This window comes from Spermophilus citellus (assembly GCF_964194105.1).
Source record: "Spermophilus citellus genome assembly, chromosome: 14".
Taxonomy (NCBI): domain Eukaryota; kingdom Metazoa; phylum Chordata; class Mammalia; order Rodentia; family Sciuridae; genus Spermophilus; species Spermophilus citellus.
The window spans coordinates 33,895,190-33,912,056 of NC_138194.1; the positions used below are offsets into that span (position 1 = coordinate 33,895,190).

General features: G+C 33.7%; 1 protein-coding gene across 6 annotated transcripts in view; it reads left to right on the plus strand.

Annotated features, from left to right (window-relative positions):
* ARFGEF1 (ARF guanine nucleotide exchange factor 1) overlaps window positions 1-16,867 on the plus strand; it is a 112,095-nt gene that overhangs the window by 26,739 nt on the left and 68,489 nt on the right. For all 6 annotated transcript variants that reach the window (XR_014018803.1, XR_014018804.1, XM_081266438.1 and 3 more), the window contains exons 4-7: window positions 1,142-1,288; window positions 3,094-3,273; window positions 8,714-8,990; window positions 11,128-11,238. Coding sequence is in view for 4 of the 6 variants with exons in the window: in XM_081266438.1 (XP_081122564.1) it covers window positions 1,142-1,288; window positions 3,094-3,273; window positions 8,714-8,990; window positions 11,128-11,238 (715 nt within the window). In the remaining 2 variants the exon portion in view is untranslated. The remainder of the gene's footprint in view (window positions 1-1,141; window positions 1,289-3,093; window positions 3,274-8,713; window positions 8,991-11,127; window positions 11,239-16,867) is intronic.

Consider the following 16,867-nt stretch of genomic DNA (forward strand, 5'->3'; position numbering starts at 1 on the left):
TAATCATCTATTTGGAAGGTGTTTCTAAAAGGCTGCTCAACAGTTGATGTTTCAGATATTTCTGTGAAAGCCTTGAATATTCGTTTTTGAGATGAGAAACCAAATAGTTGCTTATATTCATTAGACAGTAATAGTTGCAAAAAAAATATTTCTAGTTTAGTGGTAATAAAAATCATTTGCTTAGAGAGACCTAAATTCTTTACTAAGGTTATCAATAATGAAAATATTGGTTTGGACTCATTCCATCAGTGAAATGGAAGAACATTAATGCTTGTAACCTGATGCTGACTTTATATATGTCATTATTTGGAAATTATTTTACTAGGTGCCTGCTATTTTAGTTAAAGCAATAGGTTAATATCCACAACTTACTATTTCACTGCTGGACCTCAGCTATGACATTTATTTATGTCAGAAAATTTCTGAACGCTTTCATACTGTCTTTCAAACACATACACACACACTCACAAGATCCTCTTAGATATTTTATGAGTCAAACAAGCTTTAGATAGAGGGGTACTTACTTTCCAGATTACACAAATTCAACCAACAATTCAGTGGCTAGGAAGAGTTCATATAATTTGTCCTTAAGATAGGTTAAAGATTTGTTCATCTGGTATCTGACCTTGTTTTCTTCAGAAAATTATAAATACGATATCAATGCTTTTCTTCCAAGGCATAATGTAATGATGAATGAACAAATAGGTGTTTTATTGTGTCAGTGTATAGAAACAGGTTTTGCTGCAGATTGATAGATCTAACTTGGGAAGAGATTTTGTATCATTTAAGTGTTAAAATAGTTTCCACAAAAGCATTATCAGTAAAACCTTGTTTAGATAGAAGGCAGTAAGCAATTCTAGGACATCAGAGACAAATTCTCAAGGCTCGCTTTCTCAAAGTATTGCCTGTTGGTTTCTCTTTTGTGATTATTGCAAGTATAAATGATTTTACCTATTTATAGGTAGTAAACAACAGAAAAAGTTGATATTGACTTTGATAAGACCTTGGTGTTTTTTTTTTTTTTTGGTAAGAATGTTAATATATATTCAATCATATTGTATTTTCACTTATATTCAATTAGTGTATGTGTAAATATATGTATTTGATTAATGAGAATCTTTATTTCCTTTTTCCATTTCAGAAACTTATTGCTTATGGGCACTTGACTGGCAATGCTCCAGATAGCACCACACCAGGCAAAAAATTGATTGATAGAATAATTGAAACAATATGTGGCTGCTTCCAAGGTCCTCAAACAGACGAAGGAGTTCAGTTGCAAATAATAAAGGTAATTAGTTATATAAGATGATTTGTTGTTCATAATCTATACTTTTTAAAATCAGAGACCTTTCTGGTATACCTTGGAATAGTATATACCTTTTACATGCATTCTTGCTATACTAGAGATCTTTGGGTGTTTTTTAGACTCCACATCAAGAGATTCTGTTGAATGCCAAGAATTCATTAGAAGACAACTATATTCCTGTATTCCTTCTTTAGAATGTCCCAATTTAGGTTTGGGCTCCAGAGTCTGTTCCAGAGTTTTTCTATTTCTGGTGTTTGTCATATGTATTCTACCCTTCAAGCTTTAGGGTGATTCTTAAATCTGTTAGCTCCCTACTTTCTTCTTTTTATTGGACCCTCATAGCCTGCCCTCTCAAGCCATGGAACAATCACCACATGAAATACTGTCCACCAGCTTTCCTGATTCCCTTGCATGTATCTGTCTATTGAACCTGCTCAGCAAAACTCTATTTTACGTTCAAGCTATAATGAACCTGGATGGTTGAATTCCAGTAGAGAAAAACTAGTCATGTTTTCAGTCTATCAATGGTAATATGTTACATATCAGTAAAATTTTAGTGACTATAGTACTTCTGAAAATAGTTTACATGTATAAAATGCTTGATGTGTGTATAGCCTTTTCTCAATCTTTTCATTTTATAGCTGTATTTGCCTCACACATTTTATTTTAATTTAATGTTTTAATATTTTAATAATTAACAGTTTAATTATTTTGACCTATCATATGCAGTTTGATGGCTTTTGGAGTTTACTCTAGGTATACATTTATTAATGCTGACTATGCATAGCATTGGACAAGCTGGAAGATAAAAAACGTTTTTACTTGCCAGGCGCAATGGGACATACCTGTAATCTCAGCGACTCAGGAGGCTGAGGCAGGAGGATCAAAAGTTCAAAGCCAGCCTCAGCAAAAGTGAGGCACTAAGCAACTCAGTAAGACCCTGTCTCTAAATAAAACACAAAAATTGGGCTGGGGATGTGGCTCAGTAGTCAAGTGCCCCTGAGTTCAATCCCAGTTACCCCCGGCCCCCCAAAAAAATGTTTATACTTGAAAAATTCCAAGTTCCAATTACATGTGAAAATTCACATGTATGAAAGTTGATCACTTTATTGGAGAAGTCACCTTACAATTATTTTAAATGCTTTATTCTAAAAATTCATTAATGTCTTCAACAACACATTTGTTGACTCCAGTCAGTAAAAAAGATATCAGAAAATTGGTGGTGAAAAAGGCAGTGTTTATCCTCCATAATTGGGCTGGGGATGTGGCTCAAGCGGTAGCATGCTCGCCTGGCATGCGTGCGGCCCGGGTTCGATCCTCAGCACCACATACCAACAAAGATGTTGTGTCCGCCGAGAACTAAAAATTAAATATTAAAAAAAAAAAATTTTATCCTCCATAATTGACATTCTAGTTTAATAGAGTATATAAAGTTTGTATTTATGCTCTACTGTGACATGAGAGTTCAAATGTCATATATTTAAATTAATTAAATAATATTTATATTAATAAAACCTAGGTTAAAACATATTAGTTAAAATGTTTTTCTGGTGTTCTTCAATGGGGAAGATAATGTGGAAACTAGTGCCCTGAGGAAAACATCAAATATTTTAACAGTTGATGACATATTCAAGGCAGGTAAAAATTCTGTATATGCTACCTGAGAGCAATAATTGTTTCTGTAAGTTTTAATTTTAATATGAAAAATTTCATTTTTAAAAAAGTTTTGCTAACACTCTGGATACAGAAAATTGCTTTAACTTTGCTTTTTTTTTTTTTTTTTTAAGGCTTTACTTACTGCAGTCACATCACAACACATAGAAATTCACGAAGGAACTGTACTGCAAGCTGTGAGAACATGTTACAATATCTATCTAGCAAGCAAAAATCTCATCAATCAGACAACAGCCAAAGCTACTCTTACTCAGATGCTAAATGTTATCTTTGCACGCATGGAAAACCAAGCAGTAAGTATTTAAAATAGACGGAGTAGAGCACCATAAGTATCAAATATAGAAAGGAGTTTAAAGTAATTATAGTGAAATCTTTGTTCCTGTGAAGAAGGGCATCTTTGATTTACATGTCTCTTTTCTCTTTACTGGAGATGTTTTTTTTTCCATTTTATTTTGAGGTTTATTGACTTGTTTGACTTTGGACAAAGTGTATTTTTAGTTGTTCACAAATAGAATGTGAAAAATATTGGTTGCCATCTTCCTCAGGGAAGTGTTTATGAATTGAAACTTTTACTGAATTTTTAGCTTAGTAGAGTGTAATGTAGAAATAAAACTACTTAATTTAATCTGTTCTGGTGTATAATTACATATTGGAAATTACATACAGATACATATACAAAATTACATATGAAGATCTATATTGATAATGATTAAATATATTTTTTCTTTTGTGTATTAAAGGTCTTATATTCCTTATACTTAAAACTCTTTCAGATTGGTTGGTAGAGGTCAACAACTAAAGAATCATTTAGGTTTTATTTTGTGGGTTTGGTTAGTTTGTGGTCTATTGCCTAGGTCTTCAAAATTAAAAACCAACTTCCAACTTTTCATTTTGAACTAATTTTAACATCTTACCCAATGGTAGTATAATTTGACAAAAACAATTAATACTGACACAACATTAATAATTAAACCACAGACCTTACTTGAATTTTACCAATTTTTCCCACTAATGTCTCTTTTTTTTTTTTTTGAGAGTGAGAGAGGAGAGAGAGAGAGAGAGAGAGAGAGAGAATTTTTAATATTTATTTTTTTTAGTTCTCGGCGGACACAACATCTTTGTTGGTATGTGGTGCTGAGGATCGAACCCGGGCCGCACGCATGCGAGGCAAGCGCGCTACCGCTTGAGCCACATCCCCAGCCCCTAATGTCTCTTTTTTATTTGTTATCTGACATAGGATCCCATGTTACATTTAGTATGCATTTGGTTGTTATGTCTTAGTCTTCTCCAGATTCTTGATAATTCCTCCATCTTTCCATATCTTTTGTGATTTTGCTGTTTTTGAAGGGTATTAGTCAGGTTTTTTGGTCCAGTATCCCTAAATTTGCTTTGTTTCCTGTTTTTCACAATTAGAATGAGGTTGAACGTGTTTTTGCTAAAACATCTCTGAAATAATGTGCCTTTTTATGTATTATGTTAGGAACTGATGATGTTGATATGTCTTCTTATTGGTGGTAACTTTGACCACATGGTTAAGTTTAGAACTGTCAGATTCCTACACTATAAAGTTACTAGTTTTTCTCCTGTACTTAATAAATGTCTTGGGAAAGATATTTTAAGACTGCGTAGATATCCTGCTGCTCCTCAGATTCCCCATACTCCACAATTCTGGTACCCAACAGGAGATCTTATTGGCAACATATTTCTGTGGTGTTTCTGTAATGGTGATTTTGTTTCTCTTTTTCCTTCTGTATTAATTAACTGTAGTTTCTCTCCCTTCCCAATTTACTTATTTATTCAGTTATTTACTCTGGCTACTCTGGCAATCTGTACTCATGTATATTCATTTAACCACATTGTATTATAATCTGATACTGTCATTATTTACTTTGTGTGTTACCCATATTATTTTAGCTTTGGCCTTGCGTCCTTTGATAAGCCCTCATCTTTTTCAAATACTTGCATCCTTTTCTGGAATCTGAGAATATCCCATGCTCATTTTTAATTTTACTTCTTTCAGCACTGGAATCAACCACTTCAACTAGGGGCCCTCACTTCTTCAATTGAAGAATGATATTTGGAAACCAAAATCTGAGTGCTCAGTGTGTTCATTGTCTGTATTACTTCTAGGCCTTCAGCATATAAAAATAGATGCCTGTAAACTAATCCCTACCATGCCCGTCTCCATACACTATATATTACTATTTATCTGTATATATGAAAAACCATGTGTTTGTACTGATTTTTGATTTCAGTACAACCACCTAGGGTTCATTCCAACTTTATCCCTTATTTGTAAATTCTTTCTCTAAACAGTAAGAAATCTGGCTTTAATTTTCTACACTGTACTGATTGTTCAATCCTGTTAAATGTTAGTTTTCGAAATGCTAACATACCATTGGAAGAAGCAAAGTTCTCTGATTTTTATATGTTCAAACTCTGCTTTCCAAAGTTACTTATGTTAGTTCCTTTCTTCCCCACACTCCTCAACTTCAAAGAGGAAATTTTATCTCTTTAAAATACATTTACCTTGGTTTGTTAACTTTTTTTTTTCATTTTCAGAAACCCTCACATCCCAAATAGTTTTACTTCTCTATTTAGGGAGTTTATAAAATATTACTGTGATTTAAGAATCAGAGCTGTATAAAAGTATATTCAGAGAAGTCCCATTCCTTTCTAATTTTTACCACCCTGTTTCTCTGCCTTATTTCTTTCCAACCCCTTGAATGCAGCTAATCTGTTTAGTTTTTATCTTATCCTTCCTGCATTTCTTTTTTTTTTTTTTTAAAGAGAGAGTGGGGGGGGGACAGAGAGAGAGAGAGAATTTTAATATTTATTTATTTTTTCTTAGTTCTCGGCGGACACAACATCTTTGTTTGTATGTGGTGCTGAGGATCGAACCCGGGCCACACGCACGCTAGGCGAGCGCGCTACCGCTTGAGCCACATCCCCAGCCCCCTTCCTGCATTTCTTAACAAATGAGTAGATACACATATTGCATCCTGTGTCACTTTCTCATGAAAGGTAGCATATTATATTAGTTATCTATCATTGCATAACAGATCACTTCACATTTTAGATTTAAATAGCAAAGATCACCTCTTACAGTTTTGAAGTGTACAGAAACCGCAGGTAGCTTAGGTGGGAGTTTCTGGCTTGGGTTTTGAATAAGGTTGCCACTGGCTGCATGGATCAGAGTATCAGATAGGGCTACAGTCATGTGATCTCTTGGGGAAAGGCCTTAACTTCTATACCTTGTATGTCTCCAAGGGCTGCTCCTGACATTGCAGTTAACTTCCCCAGAAAGAACGATTCAAGAAAGAGAGTGACAAGACAGAAGCTGTAATGTCTACCTTATAATCAGAAATGCTCACATAGATTATGCTTAGTTTAGAGTGGAGGGGACTACACAAGGAAGTGAAAATCAAGTAGACTAGAAAGCCACATCATTGATAGTCATTTTAAAGGCTGGGAACCACACTTGCTATTGATACTCTTTTGTATTTTGATCTTTTTACCTAAAAGTGTCCTGGAAAGCACATTTCATGTCAGTTCTTAGAGATTGTCCTTATGTTTTCTTAGAGATGTATAGTTTTCCAAGATATACTATAGTCTGTTCCTTTATTCTCCTATTTATTGGCATTAGTTTAGTTCTGATATTGTGCAACCACAAAAGTGATCTTGCTGCATTTTTGGTAATGTGAATGAAAATAATTTTGTCAATTTTTAAGTTTTATTGGTTTAATTTGTTCCAACAAGTTTTTATTGATTTTTTTTTGTATGTTCCTAGCACTGTGTTAGGCTTCAGTTATTTAGTGATGAGCAAAACTGACTTGACCACTACCTTCAAAGGTCTTACAGATTGGAAGATGAACCTTAAACAGATAATCACTCAAATATGTAACTGCATTGTGGTAAAGGCATGAGTATGTTTTATGTCATGGATAATTTTTAAAAAGTGGAAAGGTGGTAGACATAAGGGAGAAAGGGACACAGATAATTTAACTTCTATATTTGCTAAAATCTTCCTAGCTGGAGGTCTAGTTCATTTCAATATACCATTGCTAAACTTCACTCTTTCCCTTGACCCCCTAACATAAAAAACTCTTTTTTCCCCACGTTTTTTATTGGTGTATTGTGGTTGTACATGTAACATAAAACTGTTGACAAAATAAAATCAACCTAGACTTAATCATAAAATGCTAATTTAAAATTTTTTTCAAAGGAGAAAATATTTTATGTTCAAAATCAGTGGGCAGGGACACTGCTACTGGAATGTTGTAGAAAGAGTTCACACATTTCTCTGTGATGCACAGAACAGGCCTTCATAGCAAAGAAATACCTGACCCCAAATGTTAGTAGTTCTGATGCTGAGAACAGAAATGTATAGAGAATATTATTTTCATAAAAAAACATTTTTCTCTTTTTTTAAGATTTTGCGAAAGTTTCTAACAGTTTTGGAATATGTGAAAAAAGCTAGAATTTGATGTCTTTTTTCCAGAACATGTGCTTGCCCCCAAAAAGCCATGGTGCAGATTGGTTAAAATTGGGCCAAGAGTGGAATTGGATTGTGAGTCATATATTTCTCACTGTTAATTTGGAAATGGACTTTTCCATGAATGGGCTGAAGTATTGGTTTGAGAATTCTGTTATCATCCTCATTGTGCAACAAGACATGCTCATCATTTTCCTTTTCAGTAAAATAAGAAATTTGTACTATATAGATTTTTAAGGCTTTGCCTATCTTTTTAGTCATTAAAATCTGTTGATTCAGATTTATTTTATAAATTCATGTACTTAGTTCCATGACTTGGAATATTAATGGAAAATTTGAAATGTTCATTTTGATAATGTAAAAATTCTGTGAAAATTCTGTTAGAATAATTCTTCTCAGGTCATGAGGACTACAATAGATATGTGAAGGTCAATAAAGTGCTAAAAAAGAAACCCTGTGATCCTGATTGATGTTTTTAGTATCTTGCAAGTAAGCCAGCTTTTTAGATAGTGTTATGTACATTAGAATGACAGGTCTGCTAAAATAAAAATCAGACATTATTAAGCACAGTACTTGTCATACTTATTAGGTGACTGGGCAGAATAATTCAAGCCCTCATTGCAATTTATTCAAATATAATTTTGTTGTTTTTAAATTAAAAGATTTTTGACAAAGTAATATAAGAACATGCTACAGAAAGGTATACACCAAAAAGTTGCTGCCTATTGTTTGTTTCCCATTTGGTCATTTCCTGATCCCCACCCTCTGTAGGTAACCATTATTTCTATTTTCCTGTGAATCTTTCTATACTTTATTTCAATATGTATAAGCAAAAGTGAATGTGTACATACATGTTTTTCATCTACTCTTTTCTCCTTTAGTGAAATTTTTATTTGATTTTAGGTAAGTCCATTGCTAGCAATAAACCAGTTATTACTCTGAGGCTTTTTAGAAATTGTTTCATTTAATTAATACATTCACAACATTAAATAACAAATATAATCAAAAGGGTATATGGTAAAAGTCTTTCAAGTGTTTTTTTATGCACGAATTTCCAGCCACCTACGGAGTAAACATTGTTTTGAATATATTTTATATTGTTTCTGGTGGGCTACAATTTCCAAGCTTAAAGAAAAGGTGACAACTTACATAAAGGATTTTTAGTTGTATGAAACAACATTCCTCTAGATTTTGAACTGTTTGTTTTACAATATTGAAAATTATTACTTTTTTTCTAGTTGCAAGAAGCCAAACAAATGGAGAAAGAAAGGCATCGACAGCATCATCATCTCTTACAGTCTCCAGTAAGCCATCATGAGCCTGAATCACCTCAACTTAGATATTTGCCACCTCAGACTGTTGATCATATATCACAAGAACATGAAGGGGACCTTGACCCCCATACAAATGATGTGGATAAAAGTCTCCAGGATGACACAGAGCCTGAAAATGGATCTGATATTTCCAGTGCAGAAAATGAGCAGACTGAAGCTGATCAGGCAACTGCAGCTGAAAGTAATCTTAAGAAGGGGGTGCGGGGTTGTGTGTGTATTAAGGGAAATGCTTAGGAATGAGAAATTTTGATGAAGAAATGTGACTTAATGGATATCAGATACTTAATAGTAATTGTGACTTTTTTCCATACTAGGTGGTAAAGTTCATTAGAGTTGACTATGCATTCAGTAGCATCTCATGAACATGCTATGCTTTAGAAAGATTTCAGTATTTTCAGTTGTTGATTTTTAACCACATCTTTTCCATAACTTGGTAGTGGCATGAATAGATGCCTTTTTACTTTTTCTTTTTAAATAGTACTTTACTATTTATTTGAGTAGGGATGATTTTGATAAACCACCCATTCACGGTAGTGAAGCTAGTAGTGAATCCACAATTCTTAATTATGTGATTTACATTTGCCTAGTCTGCTTTTGCCAAAATCACTCCTACCATTCACTGTGCATTTGAAAAGGAGCTGATTCAAAGAGGTAATCTCTGATAAAGTGGAGATTTTATTTATTCCTTCATTTATTTACCTATAAATTCGACAAACATTCATTCATTGAGCACCCAGTGTTGTAGACACAGTGCTAGGATTTGGAGCTAATATTATAGACAGAATGTTTTTAATATGTTCCTATCCTGCCTGGAGGGTCAGGTGAGCATGAATGAGAAATATACTGTGTAATACGTTTCTTGAAAGTATGCCTGAGACAGTTGTGCTGAAGAGAGTTAGTGGCTTAATAGAAAAATGATATGTTAGGTGAATCGTGATAGATAGGAGTCACAATTGGCAAGCTAGAAAATGTGGGACGTTTTCAGTAGAGGAAACTACATGGGCTAAGACCAAGAAGTGGGAGCATTTACTGGGCGTGTATGACATAACTGTAGGTAACTTGTAAAACACAGAATAATAAATAAGAAATAGTTTACTAAAATATTATTGTGATTATTTTGATTATAAAGGTGTTTTCCTCCCAATAGCTGATAAAAATGAAAATTCTACTTGAGACCACTTGGTTCAGAGAGCATGTTCTAGAGCACATTTTGTCACTTACTTACTTGTGTGACTTAGGACATAATGGTTAACTTCTCTAAGCTATTAGTATGTGTAATAAATATTAGTCACTATTAATCTAATCTATTGTGTCATTTACTTTAAGTGAGAATTTAAATTCACTAATCATTTTGTGCACACTTCTAAATAATAATGACTGTAAATTTAGTTATAATTGAAACTCTTTTAATTTTCAGACTCAGGCAATTTATCAGTTTTCTCTTGTGATATTCAGTATTTTGTAGAAGGTAGCAGATGGTAGATTAGGAATGGTGAAATTATAGGGGGCACAGGCTTTTGGAAGCCAGAATTATAAATAGTGGTCCTTTACAGTAGTGGGAATATGGAGAGGTAGAGACATAATCACTACCAGATTTATAGTATGATGCCATTTGGTGTGGTACTGTGACTCCCAGATCCCAAAGCATTTTAACTTGCTAGTTGAGCCACCATCATTTATTTTCAGCATTTCAGAAAATTTAACTGAAATCTTATTTTTATCTTCATCAGCTTCTCTTAGGCTATTTAGAAGTTCTGATCCACAGTGCTTATTTTGTTTTTGCTTTTCATTAAATTGGAGAATTAATTCTTGTTTTAGTTCTCAAATTTGGTTTTACATTGGAAATAAAGATTTTATTGGGAAGAAATTGTAAGGAATGCATTGGTGGAAGCCCAAACAGCCCTGTCTTTGCCTCTTTAAGGATCTCACTGTACTCTAGTACAATGTTGATCTTATTAGTAATCAAAACAGATTTTAATTACAGTTAATATATTATTTGACACAGAGTAATAAAATAGCGTGTATACCAAGTATAAGTAAACATTTATAAGATATGTTGAAAATGTTTCATTCAGAACACTTAAAAGTTTGATTCTTAAAAGCAATAATCTGGGAAATCATTTAATAGATTGTTAAGTGAATTATTTTTAAAATTGGCTTTTGAAAAATATTTTTTTGATTTGTTTATAAATTTTGAAGATTTAACATGTAATTGCTTCTACTTTTGATTTTTTTTCTTCATTTTTAAGGAACTTTTTCATCATACATATTTAGTAAAAGTTTACAAAAAAATAATGTTCTCTTGAATTTTTTTAAAGCATTATCTAAAAATGATATGATATATGATGGAGAAAACCATGACTGTGAGGAGAAGCCACAAGACATTGTACAGAGCATTGTAGAAGAAATGGTGAACATTGTTGTTGGAGGTAATACATGACATTTGAAGTTAATTTATTCTGTTTTATGGGATTTCATCTAACCATAAAGACCATATAATATGTGGAACCCAAAAGGCAAAATTATAAGACATTTCTCTAAGTTGGTGATTTTATATGTGTGTCTAAAAAAATAACAGTAGCCCCCCTTTATCCACATAGGATACTTTCCAGGATAACCCTAATCCAGTGGATACTTAGGACCACCAGATAATACCAAACCCAAATATACTCTATATACTGTTTTTTTCTTGAACATAGGTACGCAAATTTAATGCCTTTTCCATCTTACCATGCACTATAACTTTTGCAGTTTGACATATAACAGCAAAACTAGCATGACTTTCTTTCAATTTTAAGGATAGACGATTTATTCTTACTGTAGACCTTGACAACCTCAGCATCTGGTATTCTTTTCTCTTTTTATTAAGTTGAAAAAATTTACTTTTTACTTAAAGGAAGCACTTTATAACTTTTCTTCAGCATATATGATATGCCAGCATCACTATTTTTGTGCTTTGGGGCCATTATTAAGTAAAATGAAAGTTACTTGAATACAGTCTCTGTTATTGTGATAGTGGATCCAGTGACCGAGCAGTTACTAAATGACTAATAGATGGGATGCATATGTCCTATGAATACACTAAGCAAAGGAATAGATGATTCTTATCCCAGGCGAGATGGAGTGGGACAGCAAGAGATTTCATCACACTTCTCAGCACACAATTTAAAATATAGGCATTATTTATTTGTGGAGTTTTCCATTTAATATTTTTAGATTAGAGTTAAACATGGATAACTAAAATGTAAAAAGTGAATCCATAGATAAGGGAGGACTAATATCTGATTATAGAAGAGTATTCCTTTTCTCCTCTGACTTCAGTTATGTTCTTTTATAAAAACCTACTTTTCTCCATCCCAATAAAAACATTGATTGCATTTCAGTTTTAGTTCTTGGTAAAAGAGAGGCAAGAATATATTTCCCACTATCCTAAATATGCTAAATTTTATGACCTAGAAAATACTTGAATTGTTTTGGTTTTCGAATATTTTGTATCTGTTGGAGATAAACATGATTTCTTATGACTTTATTATCACAGACTAGTAGTTGACATAGAGTAAGTACCTATCTAATGGATCGAATATAATTATCTGTAAAACTGTTGTAAAGTTTGTTATGAATTTCACCAAGTTTTTCATGAACAGTATTGTAGCTTGGGTTAGATTTGAGAACAATCCGCTGAACTTTCTTTAATTCATGATATCTTACACAGGGCTAAACATAGTCCCTTGCTTATGTATACTTTTAGAAATGGGATTAAACATATAGTATGAATCTTAGATAATAGTGTCAGCATTTCAACTATACCTAATTCCCACTTATAAAATTTCTAAGAATATATTTCCTTCTTTAGTATAATTCCAGAAGCAGGCATTCATCTATTGCTTGATCTTATTTTTTTTAATACATCTTTTTATTCAGCAGGTACTTATGGAGTGTATACAGCTATTTGGCTATGTAGGGAGAATACAAAAATTTAAGCCAAGGTAGACCATGCTGTGAAGTAGAATGGCATGTGAATGTTTGTGTGTGTGTGTGTGTATGTTTCATTAGAATCAAAAATTCTATTTTAAAATCCTATAAAAATTTAGGGGAAAATGATTATTTCTAGCTAAAATGGTTCAGAAGGGGTGACACAAGAGACTGTGAATTCATGCAGGTAGAGAGCAGTGGTATTTCATGTATTTATCTAAAGTCTAGAGTCTACTTTTGGAAATTGGCAGGTGGTGGTTTGCCTGAGTATAGTACATGTGATGTCATACAATAGAAAAAAATATAGAAGTAGCTTGAAGCAAACTAACAGAAAGTTATAAATTTCAGGTTTAATATTTTGAACTTCATTCTAGGACAAGATAAATTACCATCGAAGATTTTATGGCTGAGAAATGAAATGAACAGAACTATGCTCTAAGATATTAAATATGAAAAATAAGTTCAATAGGAGACCAGCACAGTAGTCTAAGCCTGAATAGGAAACCATACCTGTCAAAAGTGGGGACAAAAATGGTTGATAAGGGAGATAATGTGTATTGCATCAAAGGGACTTTGGCAATAGGCCTTTTTAAGGATTGGTAGTAACAGGCCTGCTATAACTCTTTATAACATGGGCGGTATTTCAGTTTTTGAGCCTAAATGGATTAAATGCATATGATGATATTGGTAGAATTGAATCATGTTAATATTACTTAATATTTACTTTTTTTAAAAATTTTAACTGGGGATTGAACCCAGGGATGCTTTACCACTGAGCTACTTCCCTGGTCTTTTTTTTTTTTTTTTCTTTTTCTTTTAAGACAGTGTCTCACTAAGTTGTTTAGGGCCTTGCTAATTTGCTAAGGCTGACCTTGAACTTTCAATCCTCCTGGCTCAGCCTCCTTAGTCACTAGGATAAAAGGTGTGCTTCACCACACCCGACCTAATTTTATTTTGGCAAACTGTGTTTGATCTTCATATTGGCCATCCATGTGGAAATGATTGTGAAATATGTAATAGGAAATAGATCTCCAGCATAAGAAATATCAAGGGAAGTGCTATAGATGGGATTTATTGTGTTCAAATTAGTAGTTGAAGCCAATAAGATTATTAAGTTGGAAAATGTAGAGACTAAAGAAAAGTATGAATTTTTAAAAAAACCACTTTATACTCAAGGAAGAAAGAAAAGAAAAAGAAATCATGACCCATGTGCCAGATTTGGCCCACTACCTTTTTTTTTTTTTTTAATAAAGTATTATAACACAGTCATGTTCATTTGTTTTCTTACTGTCTGTTGTGGCTGGTATTGCACTTCCAAGGTAGAGTTGAATAGTTGCAACAGTGACTGTATGATCTATGAAGCATAAAATATTTTTTAATTGCTTTTGTTTTTTAAATGACAGTGGAATGCATCACAGTTCTTATTACATATATAGAACTCAATTTTTCATATCTCTGTATATAAAGTATGTTCACACCAATTCATGTCTTCATACATGTACTTTGGATAATGATGTCTATCACATTCCACCATCATTGCTAACCTCCTGCCCCCTCCCTTTCCCTTCCACCTCTCTGCTCTTCTAGAGTTCATCTATTCCTCCCATGCTCCCTCTTCCTACCCCACTATAAGTCAGTCACCATATGTTGAATTGGACAACCTACCAGGCACGGTCCTTAAGCCACATTGCTTGTTGTTTAATTAATCAGAAGAGGGGAGATGCTGAGAGCCATTGCCAAGTAGGAATGACGCATCGAAATTTTCTTGTCAGCCTACTCCATGTTGCTTAGAGGAAGGACTCTCCATTGTGGAAATGGGCTTGCCTTTGGACCCAGGTCATTTGCAGTGACATTGCATGTATGCTTGAGTAAGGTGACCTTGCTCAAGGACCAGGGCGGATCCAGGTTTAGTGCGGATCAGGTTTTAGGGAGTATCCTCCTTGGGTTTAGGGCGGTTCCAGGTTTAAGGTGTACCCTGCTGGGAATAGGGCGTATCCTGCTGCCTCAGGCACGCCTGCTCCTTGAGTTCCCATTGAGTTCTTGCGGGATTGAGAGAGTATTTGGGATTGAGAACGTGGATTTCCCCAGAACGTGATTGTAGAGTGCCAGTGTGAGTTCGGGAATAAAGAATTGCTGTTTGAATCTACAAGGCTGTGAGTGGCTCATGATTTTGTGCCCAGCCAGACTGCGGCAACCTTATATCAGAGAAAACACTTGGCATTTGTTTTTTTGGAATTGGCTAACTTCACTTAGCAGTATCTTCTCCAACTTCATCCATTTACCTGAATATGCCATGATTTTATTCTCTTTTATTGTTGAGTAATATTCCATTGTGTTTATATGCCACTTTTTTTAATCCATTCATCTACTGAAGGGCATCTAGGTTGATTCCACAGTTTAGCTATTGTGAATTGTGCTGCTCTAAATATTGATGTGGCTGTGTACTTGTAGTATGCTGTTTTTTAAGTCCTTTGGGTATAGACCGAGAAGAGAGAGAGCTAGATCAAATGGTGGTTCTATTCCAAGTTTTCCAAGGAATCTCCATACTGCTTTTCATGTTGGCTGCACCAATTTGCAGTTCCCCCAGCAATGAATGGGTGTGCCTTTCCCCCCGACATCCTCGCCAGCACTTATTGTTGTTTATCTTCGTAATAGCTGCCGTTCTGACTGGAGTGAGATGGTACCTTAGAGTAATTTTGATTTTGAAGCATAAAATATTTACTGTAAAAGTTTAACTGCACCTAATGTTAGTAGCTGTAGACTATGAAGTAAAAGGGGTTTTTCCCACCTTTTTACTTAGAAAAATGTCAAATCTAGAGAAAAGACCCCCCCCAAAAAAAAAACCCATAATGAGTATGTAAATGCCCTTCACCAGTATTCACTGATGAACAATTTGGGTACATTTGCTTATGGGTCTTTAAATACACATACAGCACGGCTAAGTCTTTGCTGAACCATTTGAAAATTCTTGTATATATTATATGACCCCTAAATAGCTCAATATGTATTTTTTAAATAAATGAATGCATTATCAAACATAATCATGATTTCATTTTTACACCTAAGAAAATTAATCCTATTTCAAGAATATCTAATATACATATGCTTAAGAATTTTCCCACTTGTCCCAAAGATATTTGTATGTTCATTTTCCCTTTTTATTTATTTATTTATTTATTTATTTAAGTGCAGAATCTACACTCTCATTTACTATGTCTCTGGTCTCTTTAGTTTAGAACAAGTCCTCTTTATCAAAGTTTCACATTCCTTTGATAAATTTGATAAAGAGAGGGAGGAAAATGGACAAGAGGTGAGGAATGCCAAAAGTTGAAAGATTTTTTTAGAATGAAAAGGTTCAACTGTTTTTTGGGCAATGGGAGATTCAGCTATATAAACAAAATTGAAAATGTAATATTAAAAGAATATTCAGTGGAGAAAGATACTAAAGTTAAGCAGAGTGGATTTAAGGGCTAATGGACAATCACCTTAGAAATTCAAAGGAGTATCTCTCCTTAAATGAGAGGGAAGGAAAAAGATTTTTGGAGTTGTCAAAGAACTTTGTCATAGTACAAGATGCAATGAGGGAGCCCATGTTAAGTTACCATTCTTTCTATGTGTAACACATGTCATAATAAAAGCATATCAAACATGATATTAAAACTCTAAAAGGTCCTTGTGAAGAAGTGACTTTCGTTTTGTGTGATGTCGAGCTTCTCAAATATATTTTATTACTGAATATCTTTTCGTGTAATGTTTGTTAATTACTAAAAATGCTTTGGAATCATCCAGCTTAATATATTGTAATCAGTTAATAACAAAATCAGTAATAACTAACACTTATTGATTACTTGTTGTGCTCTTTATGTAATGTGTTAGTGTGTTTTGGTGATTCCTAGTAGACCTTATTTTCTCTGTTGCTGATGAAAAGCCTATGCCAAAGAAAAGTAGTTAAATGATAGAGACGTGGTAGAGATCACATTCCAGAATCTAAGTGTGTTTTCTTCATGCAAAGTTATAGTTTCTGTCATTGGTAGCACCAAAGGAACAATTGCTTACCAGATAGCTACTAAATTGTGGCCACAGACA